This window comes from Globicephala melas, chromosome 6 (genome assembly GCF_963455315.2).
Source record: "Globicephala melas chromosome 6, mGloMel1.2, whole genome shotgun sequence".
Taxonomy (NCBI): Eukaryota; Metazoa; Chordata; class Mammalia; order Artiodactyla; family Delphinidae; genus Globicephala; species Globicephala melas.
In genome coordinates this window covers 70,926,974-70,940,314 of record NC_083319.1, presented here as the reverse complement: position 1 = coordinate 70,940,314, position 13,341 = coordinate 70,926,974, and the positions used below count along the sequence as shown (strand labels likewise).

The 13,341-nt window shown below is 43.7% G+C and overlaps 1 protein-coding gene across 3 annotated transcripts in view; it reads left to right on the top strand.

The window, feature by feature from the left end:
- The window catches only part of LOC115839011 (cyclin-dependent kinase inhibitor 2A-like), a 24,676-nt gene extending 11,335 nt beyond the window's left edge, over positions 1-13,341 (top strand). For 2 of the 3 annotated variants that reach the window (XM_060300999.1, XM_030830322.2), the window contains exons 2-3: positions 10,604-10,910; positions 13,174-13,341. In XM_060300999.1, coding sequence (XP_060156982.1) covers positions 10,607-10,910; positions 13,174-13,199 — 330 coding nt within the window. In that variant the 5' untranslated portion in view covers positions 10,604-10,606 and the 3' untranslated portion in view covers positions 13,200-13,341. Of the gene's footprint in view, positions 1-7,103; positions 7,348-10,603; positions 10,911-13,173 lie in introns of those variants that run through there. The other variant, XM_030830321.3, reaches the window with a different exon arrangement.

The window sequence follows — 13,341 nt, the reverse complement described above, 5'->3', positions numbered from 1 at the left end:
AAAGAAAAGAAAGCATTGCTGAGTTGTCCACCATGTCCTGTACAAATCAATCAGCAGGGAAACATAGTGGGGAGAGTGTGCACCTCTCAGACAGAACTGGGAACCTTGAGCTTGGACTCCATCTCCTTGTACCTTATGACTTAAGCACTCTGGGCTTCTTTTCTAATTAATGAAGAAAGGATGCTACTCTGTATTCCACAGGACAGTCATGGGAAATGACATATGTAAAGCTGCTTAATGCTTATCACATAGTTGGGGTTCAATAAATGGTAGCCATTATGATTTTGCTGGCAACTTTGAATGCATTTTCTATTGTTTCTGTTTCTGTCTGTCTGTCTCTCTCCTGTAATTATATGCTTTACTTATTTTTTCCCTCAGGATGAGGCTAATTCTAATTCTCCATATCTGTGCATGTAAACAAATTATGCACATATGCACACAAATACATACTGTATCTATTGATATATATATATATATATACATACCATATATACATAAAGAGAGAGAGAGAGAGAGAGACACACACACACACACACACACACAGTGCTAGTCTTTTAGTTTTTTTCAACTGGCCAAGTAGCCACAAATAGGCATAAGTAATTCAACAAAAGAAACTGCTCAACAAACAAAAACAGACATTTACAAAACAATTGAGTTAGGGAGTGATTGTTTTCATGAGCTTCAAAGGTTCCTCATTTCACAAGACTCCACTCTAGAGATATTTTTAAGAGTAAACTCCTTACATAGATTTAAAATTACATTTGTTTTGCACACAATTTAGAAAAGACATCTGCTATATAACAAGTTATCCTCAAAATGATCTTGGGAAGATGATGATAGATACTACAGATTCTATACCCAGTTAATACTTTGGAAAATAAGACTGAAAAATTAGGACTTACCTATAATTATGTATCAGATTTATAATAAGTTAAAGGGATTTTGAGTTTTGTGCTCTTTGCCCAAATCCTGTTTGAGCAGGAAGATAAATTTTACAATAACTGAGTGAAAGTGAAAAGAGCTATCATAGAGTCCCTAAAAGAGTGCCTTATTCGTAGCAGATACTCAATAATTGTGCTGTATTAAATTTAGTTAGAGAATAGTAAAAAGGTAAAGAAAATATCCTCCATCTTGAATTTTCCAAAGATCTAATCCCTGGGGGCACATTCCTGTGTCTTAACTAACCTGTGACAGAGGTCTGCTCTTTTTCTCAGAGGTCTCCCTTTTTGTTAAAGTTACGTTTTATCCTTGTGGGAAAATAAATAATTGAAGGAAAACCTTGCATTTGTTGCCATTTTTCACCCAAGAAAGTCCTTCCTTCCCATTTAAAATACCCAGATCGGACACTGAGCCCTTAGAATTCTTACCCAGGGGCACTTTGAGGGGCACTTTTCTTAGCTGAACAACTATCTCTTGAGGTACAGTTGTTATTATGCCCACTTTGTAGATGCAGATATCAAAGCCAGAATAAAGTATTACTTTCTCAAGGTAATAAAGTCGGTGGTGGAGCTAGGCCTGTGGTCTTTACTTTGGCAACTCTTTCTATATTAAAAGGGGTACATGAAATTATTCTTCCGTTGCTTTAGTCTTCAAATAATCCTCTACCGCACCCAGCATTCCACCCTAGAGCCCATCTATTCAGGCTTAACCCAGCTATGTCCAGAAGCTCCATTAACAGAGCATACCTGCTCTGATAAGCTATTTCCTAAGGAGGTCTTGTTAATTATTGGATCCTCTCCAGACCCTGAAATGCAACATCTTTTTCCTGGTAACACAGGTCTGAATTGTCAGTTGTCAGAGTGCATCCTCCTTCTCCTATACTGTTAATGTAGGCTCCCCTAAAGCGTGCATTCCAATTCCGGACCAACTTCCTCCTCCAGAGAATCAAACATGTCGATGGTTGCTACCAATTTACCCTCTTGACTAAGGACCCTTCTTTTTTTGTATACACAACTTAAAGCCAAGTGCCTGACATATAGTATGAACTCAGTTACTCTTTGTCAAATAAGGTTATGAATGATGGTTTTCAGAAAAGCAATGCTCAATGCTTATTTGTCTAATAAAATGTATTATGTTTACTTAATTAATTATATGGCTAATATATGCATATAGTACAAAATCCAAACAATACAAGTTGTAGAGTGTGACAAGAAAATCACATGCCCATCCCAGTTCCCCATTTCTTCTCCCCACAGTTAACAGACTTTTCTATATCTGTCCAGAGGTATTCTATATATATTTTATTTTTAACCTCAAACTATATTTTGAACAATTCTTTTATAACAATACTAATATTAAATATGGTAAACAGATGTATGCTTTTGTGTGTATTGCCTCACTTGATATAATAACCTCATGAGATATAAAGGTAGAGCAAGATAGAGTCCATTTTAAGGATATGGACGTTGAAGCTAAGAATAGCCTCAAAGGATTTCACAATCAAAAAGCATGTTGATAGTCAAATCAGGACTGTCACTTGGTCCCAGTTCAGAGCTGTTTATCCAATACCCTTTATTTTCCTCATAAAATGATGTTAGTTTACATATGATGTATTTGTATATTATGCATATCATACCTTGCCAATCCTGCAGTGCCTTGTAAGAACCAGAATACTACCTTCTCAAATGTCTTTCTTTCTCTTTCTGGTGATGTGTTGAATTAATGTTCACATCTAGAATACTATTCTTGGATTTGTAGGGTCACAGGAGCACCATCATTGCAAGGCTTCCTTTAATTTAAAGAGTCAGGTGCCCCTCTAGTGTCACCGACCCTCAGCTGGGTTCTCCAGGCTGATGAAAAGCCTTCTAAGTCCGACTTAGCCCATCCCTCTTTCCTCATAACATATCCTAAACCTTCAGCACTCTCACTTCCTAGCCCACCATCTTATCATCACTGAAAACAAGCCAGCCTCTTTGTTCATGGAAGGAAGTGTTTCAACTTCCTCCCTGCCCTGACCTTTTCTCCCTTCTCAAATCTAGCTGAATCTCCTGCATCCAAATTTGTGATGACTCCCTGTGCCTTATATTCCTTTGCTTCCTTACTTTTTAGATGGCTCAGGTCCTCAGAAATACCCTATCTTGCCTATGTCCTCAGTTTCTCTTTTTTTTCTCTCTCCTAACTGTTCTTCCTGTCACCTGGCACTTTTCCTTTAGGGTATGTGTGTGCTCAGGCCTCTTGCACCTTCCCTCTGCCTCCCCTCACCATTCACTGCCTTGAGCTATCACAGCTAACCTGTGAAAGAGTAGCCTGCACAGAGCGTCCCCACTTCCTCGGCATCCCATTCACTCCTGGTTTTCCTCCTGACACTCTGAGCAGCACTTAGCAGACGCCTTTGCAGGCTTTTCTTCCAGAAGTTTATTTTTCCGGTTTCTCACCATGCATTCCAGTAAATTACTTTCAGTTTTCCCAAACTTCTTTGCTCTCACTTCTGCCTGGAACATCTTGCTTCTTCTTTTCCATCTTTATACTCCTACACTTTTCAAGACTAAGGTGAGCTTCCAGCATCCATGAAGACTTTGCCTAAGCCACCAGAATGAGTTTGGTTCCATTTGCATTTTCTTGTGTCATCTTCTGTTTCCCTTTGCTCTTCTACACACATTACACATTTGTGTGTACACATTACACACATTATTTAATCCCTACAACAACTCTTTGAGGCGAGTACTATTATCCCAGTTATACAAATGAAAAAACTGAGGTCCAGGTACATTAAGTTACTTTGTTATAGAGCAATTAAGTGAAAAGTCTAGATCTGAACCCAGGCATTCCAACTCAAGCCCATATGTTTAACATCTTCTACCCACCCCCTGCACTCTACCTTTAACCTGTGAGCTTGTTGAATGAACATTCATTTTTTTAAATGAATAATCTTAAAAAACTGATCAGAATTGAGACAGGTTTTTATTTCATAGTATAGATTTTCAAAACTGCCAACACAGCACAAACCTAAATAAGGCCATGACGTCCTCAGGGAAGAAGAGAAGAAAGAAAGTTTGAGGAGGGTAATGGAAATAACCTACAAACTTTAGAATTTTGGAAGCTTTTTGACATACATCGTCTTATTTTATCATTCCATGAAATATATAATGACTCCATTTTACACATGGGGAATCTGAGACTGGGATAACCAGCACCAGGATCCTGGGCTTTATATTTTATTTCTTCTGAGGGTTTTCCCCTCAGGTCTGAGCTGATACACATGAGTAAATTGGGAGTTTGGTAGTTCTTTAAAAGAAAAACTAGGAAAGCTTTCATACTATTATTAACTACTTATTTACACAAGATTTCCAGTGGAGTATGGGATCAACTTCCAGAACAAAGGGGCCATACTCAAGGATACCATAATCTTTGGGGAACTCAACTGTAAGTGCTGGAGCTAATGCATACATGTCTAAAACCTGCTCTTGAAGAAAGTCAATCTCCATGTCTGTATATAATGCATCCAAGGGATGTTTTTATATGGTTTTATCACCCATTTCCTCCAGTAACCGTCCAATATATTGTATGAGAGTTTAAAGAGTTCCTGATGTAGGAATCTATAGTTGAGTTTTAGAAGAATTTCTGAATTCCCTAAAAGTTATATGTGCCAGTGAACACACTTTTTAAATAAAATTGCATACTTTATTTTTTGAGGAGAGGATATATAGCTTTCAACAGGTTCTCCAAAGGGCCTACTCTCCCTGCCCTAAGATTAGGAACCATCATTTTAGTGATGAGAACTAATTTTGATATTAGTCCAAAAAGCCGGACATATTACAAGGGAAATCCGTTCCCTCTATCCCATCACCACAACGGCTATTTTCCCCTCCCCCATGATACAATACCTTAAGCTACATTAAAAGAATTTTATGTTCTCTACCACAGTTTGAATTTTCCACACCATTGTTGCCCTAATGATTGAGAGGCGCCTGGAGGAAAATATAAATGGCACAGTGATGGATTTTTATAATGGATTTGATACCCCATAAGTGTTTTAATTGGCATCACTTAAAACTTCATGTGTTGCCTAATCTAACAGCAACTGAAAGTACAGTCAGGTATTCTGGGTCTTCAGGAGGAGTCAAGTCTGTCATACGGAGTGAAGTAAGTCAGAAAGAGAAAAACGAATACCGTATGCTAACGCATATATATGGGATCTTAAAAAAAGGTTCTGAAGAACCTAGGGGCAGGAAAGGAATAAAGACGCAGACGTAGAGAATGGACTTGAGGACACGGGGAGGGGGAAGGGTAAGCTGGGACGAAGTAAGAGAGTGGCATGGACATATATACACTACCAAATGTAAAATAGATAGCTAGTGGGAAGCAGCCGCATAGCACAGGGAGATCAGCTCGGTGCTTTGTAACCACCTAGAGGGGCGGGATAGGGAGGGTGGGAGGGAGAAGCAAGAGGGAGGAGGTATGGGGATATATGTATATGTATAGCTGATTCACTTTGTTATAAAGCAGAAACTAACACACCATTGTAAGGCAATTATATTCCAATAAAGATGTTAAAAAAAAAAAAAGAGGAGTCAAGCAGGTACTGAAACATAACTTTTAAAATAGAGCTGGGTTATGTAGTAGACAGATGAAGCATGTGATTAAGGCATCTGCAAAGCCTGAGCAACCCAGTCTTTTAAAAAAGTATATATATGTGTGTGTGTGGTGTGTGTGTATATATATATATGTATATATATATGTGTGTGTGTGTGTGTGTGTGTGTGTAATAACCACAGGATAAATTAGAAACTTGGATTTTCTTTTGCTTATTATCCTCTTCATTCTTTTAAACTTTTCATTAAATATGTCGGCTTTTGGAGGATGTCTATCATTGTTTCGGTGATTAAGGTCTTCTTGCCTTCCCTTTTATATAATATGGATAATTCTACCCAAAGCATTTTCTTCTTTGTGTCTCATAACAGGATTGCAAAAGAATCCTCAAAATGGATAATTTAAGAGCTAACAGGCATTAGCTTAGGATGTGTGACACTGTTCTAAATACTTATGGGTATATCAATTCATTTAAAACTCAGAACAGTCCTATGAAGTAGGGACGACTCTTATCCCCCCCACCCCGCATTTTATAACTAAGAAAATTTTAAGGTTTTTCCAGTAGGAAGGAGAGGTGTAGGGAGCGGGACAGAAGCGGCGCCAGGACAGTGTGTGAGCCTGGTCTCTGAATCAACTCTGAATGCAACTCTGCCCCTAGAGCGCTGAGCACTTTTTCTGGTCTAGGAGGAATTATTTATTAAGAACGGAGCCTATCAGCCCAGTGACTCCCTTGCCACTTTCCTATCTGCGTATAGGCAGAAATCTCCACCATCCCTGTTAAATAGACCTCATTTTCTCGGAGCCAGCCCGTATACTAGGCACTAGAACCAGGCATTGTGTAAGCCTCGGAAACGCTCTCTCCCGACATCCGTTTTCATGTGTGTGGAGGGAGGGAGGCACAGGCTGGCGGGTGAGCCCACTCTCCAAAATGAACGTTTGAGCTAGAATTTCTGGCATAGCAGAGCCAGCGCGCGATATCCAAGTGCTGAGTGTTGGAGGGGGAGTGTGTCGTCTGAAAGAAGGGAAGGCTCATGGTGGCATGGGTGATATCGATCCTCGGCTCTTACCGCGAGGACAGGCTGGCCGTTTCTTCTGATTAAAAGAGGAAGCAATACTTTGCCTAGGACACCAAACACATTGGTTCGAACTTGGCAGTTAGGAATCCCGTGCAGCTCTCTAATGCCAGGCAGGGCGTACACGCAAGGAATTTCGCTTTGGTGGAACGAACTCGCTCAGAGCTGCGCGTGCGCCTCTGCTGGGGGTGGGGGCGCAGCGCTGGGAGGAGGGCGCGGGGGACGCGGGGAGGGGGGCAGGTGGGAGGGCCCTGGGTGCCCTCCAGCCGGGGCTCCGCCGCGCTCCAGGGGCGGACCGCTTCCGGCCGGTGCCCCCAGGCGGGCGGGCGGAGGACTCGTGACTGCGGAGGCATGAAGTGGGGCCCGTTCAGCGGTGTCTCATTTGCAGCGCGTTGGGAGCAAAAGGCGCCTCCTGGAAGAACGCGTGGAGGGCGCTCTCCGGGGTGGAAAGAGTCCGCGGGAGGAGTCGAGGAGCGGAGTCTGGGGGCCGCTTCCGCGGGCCCTGGAGGAGGGAAAAGGAGGGGCGGGCTGCTCCCGGGCGGCCGGGGCGGGCCGCCTGCACTCCAAGGAGGCGGGAGAGGGAGAGTGAGGGAGCGAGGGGCGAGCGTTGGGGAGCAGCATGGAGACCTCGGCTGACTGGCTGGCCACCGCCGCCGCCCGGGGCCGGGCTGACGAGGTGCGAGCGCTGCTCGAGGCGGGGGCGCCGGCCCACGCGCCGAACCGTTACGGTCGGAGCCCGATTCAGGTAGGTCGGCAGGCCTGCCGCGGGAAGGTGGAGGCGGAGCGGGGCGGGGGAATGGCGGGCGACTTAGAAGGACGAGGTTGGCCGGTGGATCGGAACCAGGTAAGCGTTTCTTGGTAAAGGGGAGACTTCCTGGGAAGTTTTCAGACGGAGGTCGGAGTCGGAGACCTCCTCTCGGCGACGCCCAGGGGGCTCAGGAAGCCACCGGAGGACTGAAAGGCACATGGGGTTCAGATCTCTAGACTGGTATGAAGATCTAGAGGGGAGAGCCTATTTGTGTTCATATAAACCGAGGTATGTTCTTCATCAGATGCGAAATTGACGAACATTTGGGGTAAGAGTTTAAAGAAATGGAAGATTTGCTGGACCACTTAACCCCGAACTCACTGAATGGGGAATGGAGCTGATCATCTTCTTTGTTGGGAGTGGGGGGAGGGATTTCAGTGGAAATCTCCTGCTGTGTATGTTGGAATAAAGGTCGATTGAAATTTTTCAGAAGTAACTACACATCGTGTTTGTTTTTTTTAACCGAGTAAGGAAAATATATGCTTGTTAGGAAATAGACATATCTGAAGAAAAACGTTAATGTAACCTTGCCTGAAATAATGCTGTCAATTTAGTTAACCACTTGGGGAGTATCTCCTATCATTTTGGGTATTTTAAACTTACCTGATATAGGTTAATTTATTTGAGAGTTTTCAATTCCTCAGAGTTTAAAAATGTCATTTCTCCCCTCCCCACTCTAGTTTTGTGTGTGTGAGGGTGTGTTGAGTTCGTTTTTCTGTTGTTTTTCGCCTTCACTAACTTCCTAAATCTGAGGCTAAAGACACATTCTTCTTGGCAGTCACTACCCTTGTTTTACGCCCAGTTTTGACAATGATTTCTGATTCTGAAAAACAAAATTTATACGAAGCAAATGCACATTGCAAAAACTCCAGCCTAACAAGACAAAGGAAAAGTAACTCCACTTGGAACTTAACAGATTTCACAAGTGAATCTTCCTTTCCTGAAACTATGCTACACAGGATAAATTTTACACACTTTTAGATACAGATATAAAAATAAAACTAAAATGCCTTCAAATTTGAGATTATTTGGGATTTGAAATATGGAGAGATTTGGGGAGAGAAAGGTTGAATGGTTGTAGAAGAGAAGCATTGAGTCCTTTTTAAAAAATGCATGCCTGAGTCATAATTAGATATCTCTAAAATTTTGCCAGCACCTTGCAGACTGGGCGTTCAGCCTTCGAGTTCTAGAAGGTGTTAGATGAGACCTTATTGTTTAAATACAAAAAGAAAGTTGGATAATTAATTTTAAATCATTTTTAAAATAGGATAAAAGCATAAACAAAAGGGGGTATGATTTTAGTTTTGAACCCTAACCAAATTTGTGTTTAATAGAAAAATACTTAGTTTATAGAAAAATTTTAATTACTAAATTAAATTTAGGTCATCAAGTTAACTTAGGCACCCTATAAATATTAGTTTGTTTGATTAAGTTTCTTTTTGCTTTGGATTGCTATTGTTTAAGTATTTAAATGTTATGTTACTGTGGCATATAATAAAACATTTAAAACCAATTTTATGACTAAGATGAAGGACTTTATTTATCCAACCCAACTAATATATTTTCACTTGCATTATATACAGGAATGGAAGTGTACAGACACGTACTAGCTCTGGCACTTGCAGTAGAGCTTCCAAAACATTATGACATCATCCTTGGGTGTGGCCCCTTTGTTTTGGAAATTAACCCATAATCTATTAGAAATCTAATAGTGTAAATAAGTAGTTAATAATATTGTGACAGTTTCACCAGTTTTTCTTTTAAAACAATTCTTTCTTCTAATGCACTGCATTAGTTTTTCTTTCTTTTTGTAGCTGTAAGTTGGTTCACTTATATTTTCTCTCTGTCTTTTTGAAAATTAAATCAGTTTCACTTTCTCCAGGACAGGAATCAACAAACATACTGTAACTTGGTATGATTCTGTTACGATTGGTTTGGACAGATTAATTTGTGTTTAATACAGAATGTAACTAAAAATAAGTAATTCCTCTTTATACAGTCACTATGGTCTAGCTAATATAACCAAATAATGGTTACCCTAAAAAAAGAATAGTCTACCACCACCACGCACCGTGTAACACTCAAACTGTAAGGTTGCCGTGATTGTGAACACCATTTCAAAATTCCTCTTTAGTAATGGCTTTGTATCAAAGATTATTTAGGAGCCAAATGAGGTGAGCACCCCCCTACTTAGTGAACTCTCAGAGTGTAATCTTGGAAGGTGTCTGAGTTTCCTATTTCTGCTATAACAAATTACCACAAATTTAGTATCAACATAAATTTACTATTTTATGTTCTGGAAGTCAGAAGTCTAAAATGGATCCACGGGGTTGCACTCCTGTTGGGAGTTCTAAGGAAGAATCCATTTCCTTGTCTTTTCTAACGTCTAGTGACAGTCAACTTTCCTTGGCTCTTGGCCCCTGCATCTTCTCTCTGACCTCTGCTTCCATTCTTATATCTTCTCTCTGACTGTGTCCTTTTTATAAGGAAACATGTAATTAAGTTGAGCCCACCCTGACAATACAAGTTAATCTCCCTCAAAATCCTTAATTTAACCACATCTGCAAAGTCCCCTTTGCCATATAAGGTAATATATTCACAGCTTTTGAGTGTTAGGAAGTGGACATCTTTGGGGGGCATTATTTAGTTTACCAGAAGAAGGAATTTTAGGGCTGGTTAGACAAACTTTCTCATTTTATTCTTAAAGAAATTGAAGTTTAACGTTCAGGGAAACCAAGGGTAGCTTAAAGTTTTGCAAGAATTAAGTTTTTGTCATTTTTCTTCATTTTTGCTTTTAAACAATTACCACGTTCTGGGCTTGGATATACAGCAGTGAGCCATAGAAAATCTCCGAGCCTTACATAATTTCATATCAAAATGAGGAAGAAAATAGAGGAGGTTAGGCTGTAGTAAAAGCCAGCTTGTTCCTCACCCTTTTGCTGTTGTCTGTGACTCTGGCAGTTTTCTGTGCGTGGCTGGAACCCTGCAGAACGTTGGAGAATATAACAGAATGTGTACAGGAAAATGGAATAGGTAGGAGAACTGGCTAAGCGAGCTGGTAACTGAAAGAAAGTAGTAACTAGACACCTGTGGCTTGTAAGGGCGTCTGCACGGGCTGGGGGCTCCGCAAATAGTTTCTTTAATCCTGCCCTTGTCCCCACCCCGGTCCTGACCGCTCTGCTCTCTCCGGCAGGTCATGATGATGGGCAGCGCCCGCGTGGCCGAGCTGCTGCTGCTCCACGGTGCGGACCCCAACTGCGCGGACCCCGCCACCCTCACCCGACCCGTGCACGACGCCGCCCGGGAGGGCTTCCTGGACACGTTGGTGGCGCTGCACCGAGCCGGGGCGCGGCTGGACGTGCGCGACGCCTGGGGCCGCCTGCCCGTGGACCTGGCTGAGGAGCGGGGCCACCGCGACGTCGCCCGCTACCTGCGCTCGGCTGCAGGGGGCACCGAAGGCGGGAGCCACGCCCGCGCAGACTCCGCGGAAGGTCCCGCAGGTGAGGTGGCTGATCCACGAGTTTGAACTCAGCTTCCGCAGCCCAGCGCACTCACTTTTCGGAAGAGAAAGTTGGGCCCAGGAGACTAGGGTATTTGGTCCTACCTCAGCTCACCCTGCCAACCCGTGGGACAACTCCAGTCTCCCGATCGCGCTGCCTCGTTAGGACTGCAGACGGGAAATAGCCCAAGATGGACTGTCGCACGTTAAAGCCCATCCCATAAACCGTGCCTCCCATCCCCTAAACACTTGAGAAGCAGACGGTGGAAAATTGAGCACTCCGGAGGCTAGAGGTCTAGTGGCCCCTCTTCCTGCAAATTAGCTGGCTAGCTGCATCCTTTCAACGGCCCCCAGTTTCCCCACTAGTTTAACAAGGTCGCTGAACCAACCCTGGAATTTCCAAAGCCAACTGCGCGTGGCATCATCTGGCAGAGATCTATCATTCCCGGCTCTATTGCAAAACTCTGCTAAATCCGACCTTCCGCTCTATGCGGTGGAGTTTTTCAGAGCTCCCCCAGTGGGTTCTGAGGGCGACTGGGATGGAGACCTCGCCAACTCTCGCAGTCTGCACACTGGGATTCGCTGCACTCTCTGAGAAACAGAGACTCTCTTAAGCTTTTCCCTCTCTTAAGCATTCTGTTATGATGGATATGTGGACCTCCTTCCCTTTTCCTACGACCACGAGGACTTCTTTTCCCTTGGCCCATTTCCCCCACCTCACTCCTACCTGCTTAAAGTACCAACTTTACTCTGACTTTTTTCTGAAGGGGGAATCATTTTATCTACCTATCTATCTATCTACCTACCTACCTACCTACCTATCTATCTATAGCAATATACGAAATTACGCGAAAATTTAAGGTAAACCCTGACTTCGAAGAGACTGAAATCTATCGTATTTTGGCTCAGAACTGGGGCACTAGGCTCCCTGTGTCTTAGGCGAGCCTAGGAGGACAGAGTAGAAAGGCTTGCTCTGGACCTTTGGGAGATGTCTTGAGTGCTAGGCCTTGGGTGTGAGAGGCACCCATATCTCCTTTAGCCTGCCACCCTCTCTCTCCTCCAGCTGAAGCTTCCGTATGGAATGCGGCATAGGACTAGGGGCCAATCACAGGGCTGTTGGGCGGAGCAAGAACTGGGAAGAGCTGAAGAGAAGGATTTAGATGATCGAGTTGGGCCACAGGCAAATGAATAATCAAACCTAAGATATTTAACCCAGGTACACACGATCCCTCCCTCCTTCCCTTCCTCCCTCCCTTCCTTCCTTCCTATTTTTTAAGTTCCTACTTGCGTGATCAGCCCCGTTCTAGATCAGACACAAAAGTGAATAGGACAAAATGGGAATCCTGCCCTCATAGAGCTTACATTCTGGGAAGTAGATTTTTAAGCAATATAACTGTATTTCGAAGAGTGAGTTTGTAAAACCGATGTGGTGGATAAGAGTGAAGTGTGAATAGGCGAGGAGACTATCTTAAGAGTGGTCAGAGAACCTGAGTCATGAGAAGAGATTAGCCACGGGAGGCAGAGAAACTCGAGTGCAAAAACTTACATGAAAAAGAGCGTGGCAGTTTAAGAGGACCCAAAGGCCAGCTGGAGCGAGTACACAACGAGATCAAAGAGGAGAGCAGAGGCCAGATAACGTAGTAGTGACCCTGTAAGTCAAAAAAAAAAGGATGTTAGGTAAAAACATGGATTTTGTGCTAGAAACGTTAGGAAGCCATTAGCAGGTTTGGGAGATAGGGTCTGGGAAAGAAGATACGACTGGAACGAAAGGTTCTCACACTGCGGAGCGCCCCTGAGACTGAGGTGCTCTCTGGTTATGCGAGTTCGCCGAATCGCTGTGCGTCAGGTGCAAGAGATACCTGGGGACGTTCGAAGGGCAAGGCGACCCCTTCACCTCCAGTCGCCTGGCATTTTGTGTGGCAAACAACTTGGCACTCGTTATAGACCTGCTTGGTTCTCGCAACCCCGCAGGTTGCGCGGCTGCTCTCTCCCTGCCCTCGTCGGGCGGGTCCCGAGAGCGGGAGCGTCCTGGCGAGCCCGGAGCAGCCCGGCGGGTCAAGCGGACGCGCTGCGAGATCGGGAAGGCTCGAGAGTGCGGCGGCGGCTGGGAGGGTCCAGACTCCCTAGACAGACGCTGGGCTGAGGGTTGGTGGATGTTAAGAAGCTGTGTCTGCATAGCCAGTGGGGGGCTGCGAGAGAGGAGGGAGGGGTCGCACGTCTTTGACTTCTGGTTTCTAATGTCTTTTTTCTTTCTGCGTCTACAGACAGTCCCGCCCTAAAGAATCCTTGAAATCTAGAGACACTTCGACTACGTATTTGATCTTCAGTCGTCGAAGTTTGAATACAAGAACTACCCCCAACATATCTGTCTTCCCTGCGTAGTTCCAATTCATCAAATAACGCTTTTTAAAAATTGGAACTGCCTCCCACTT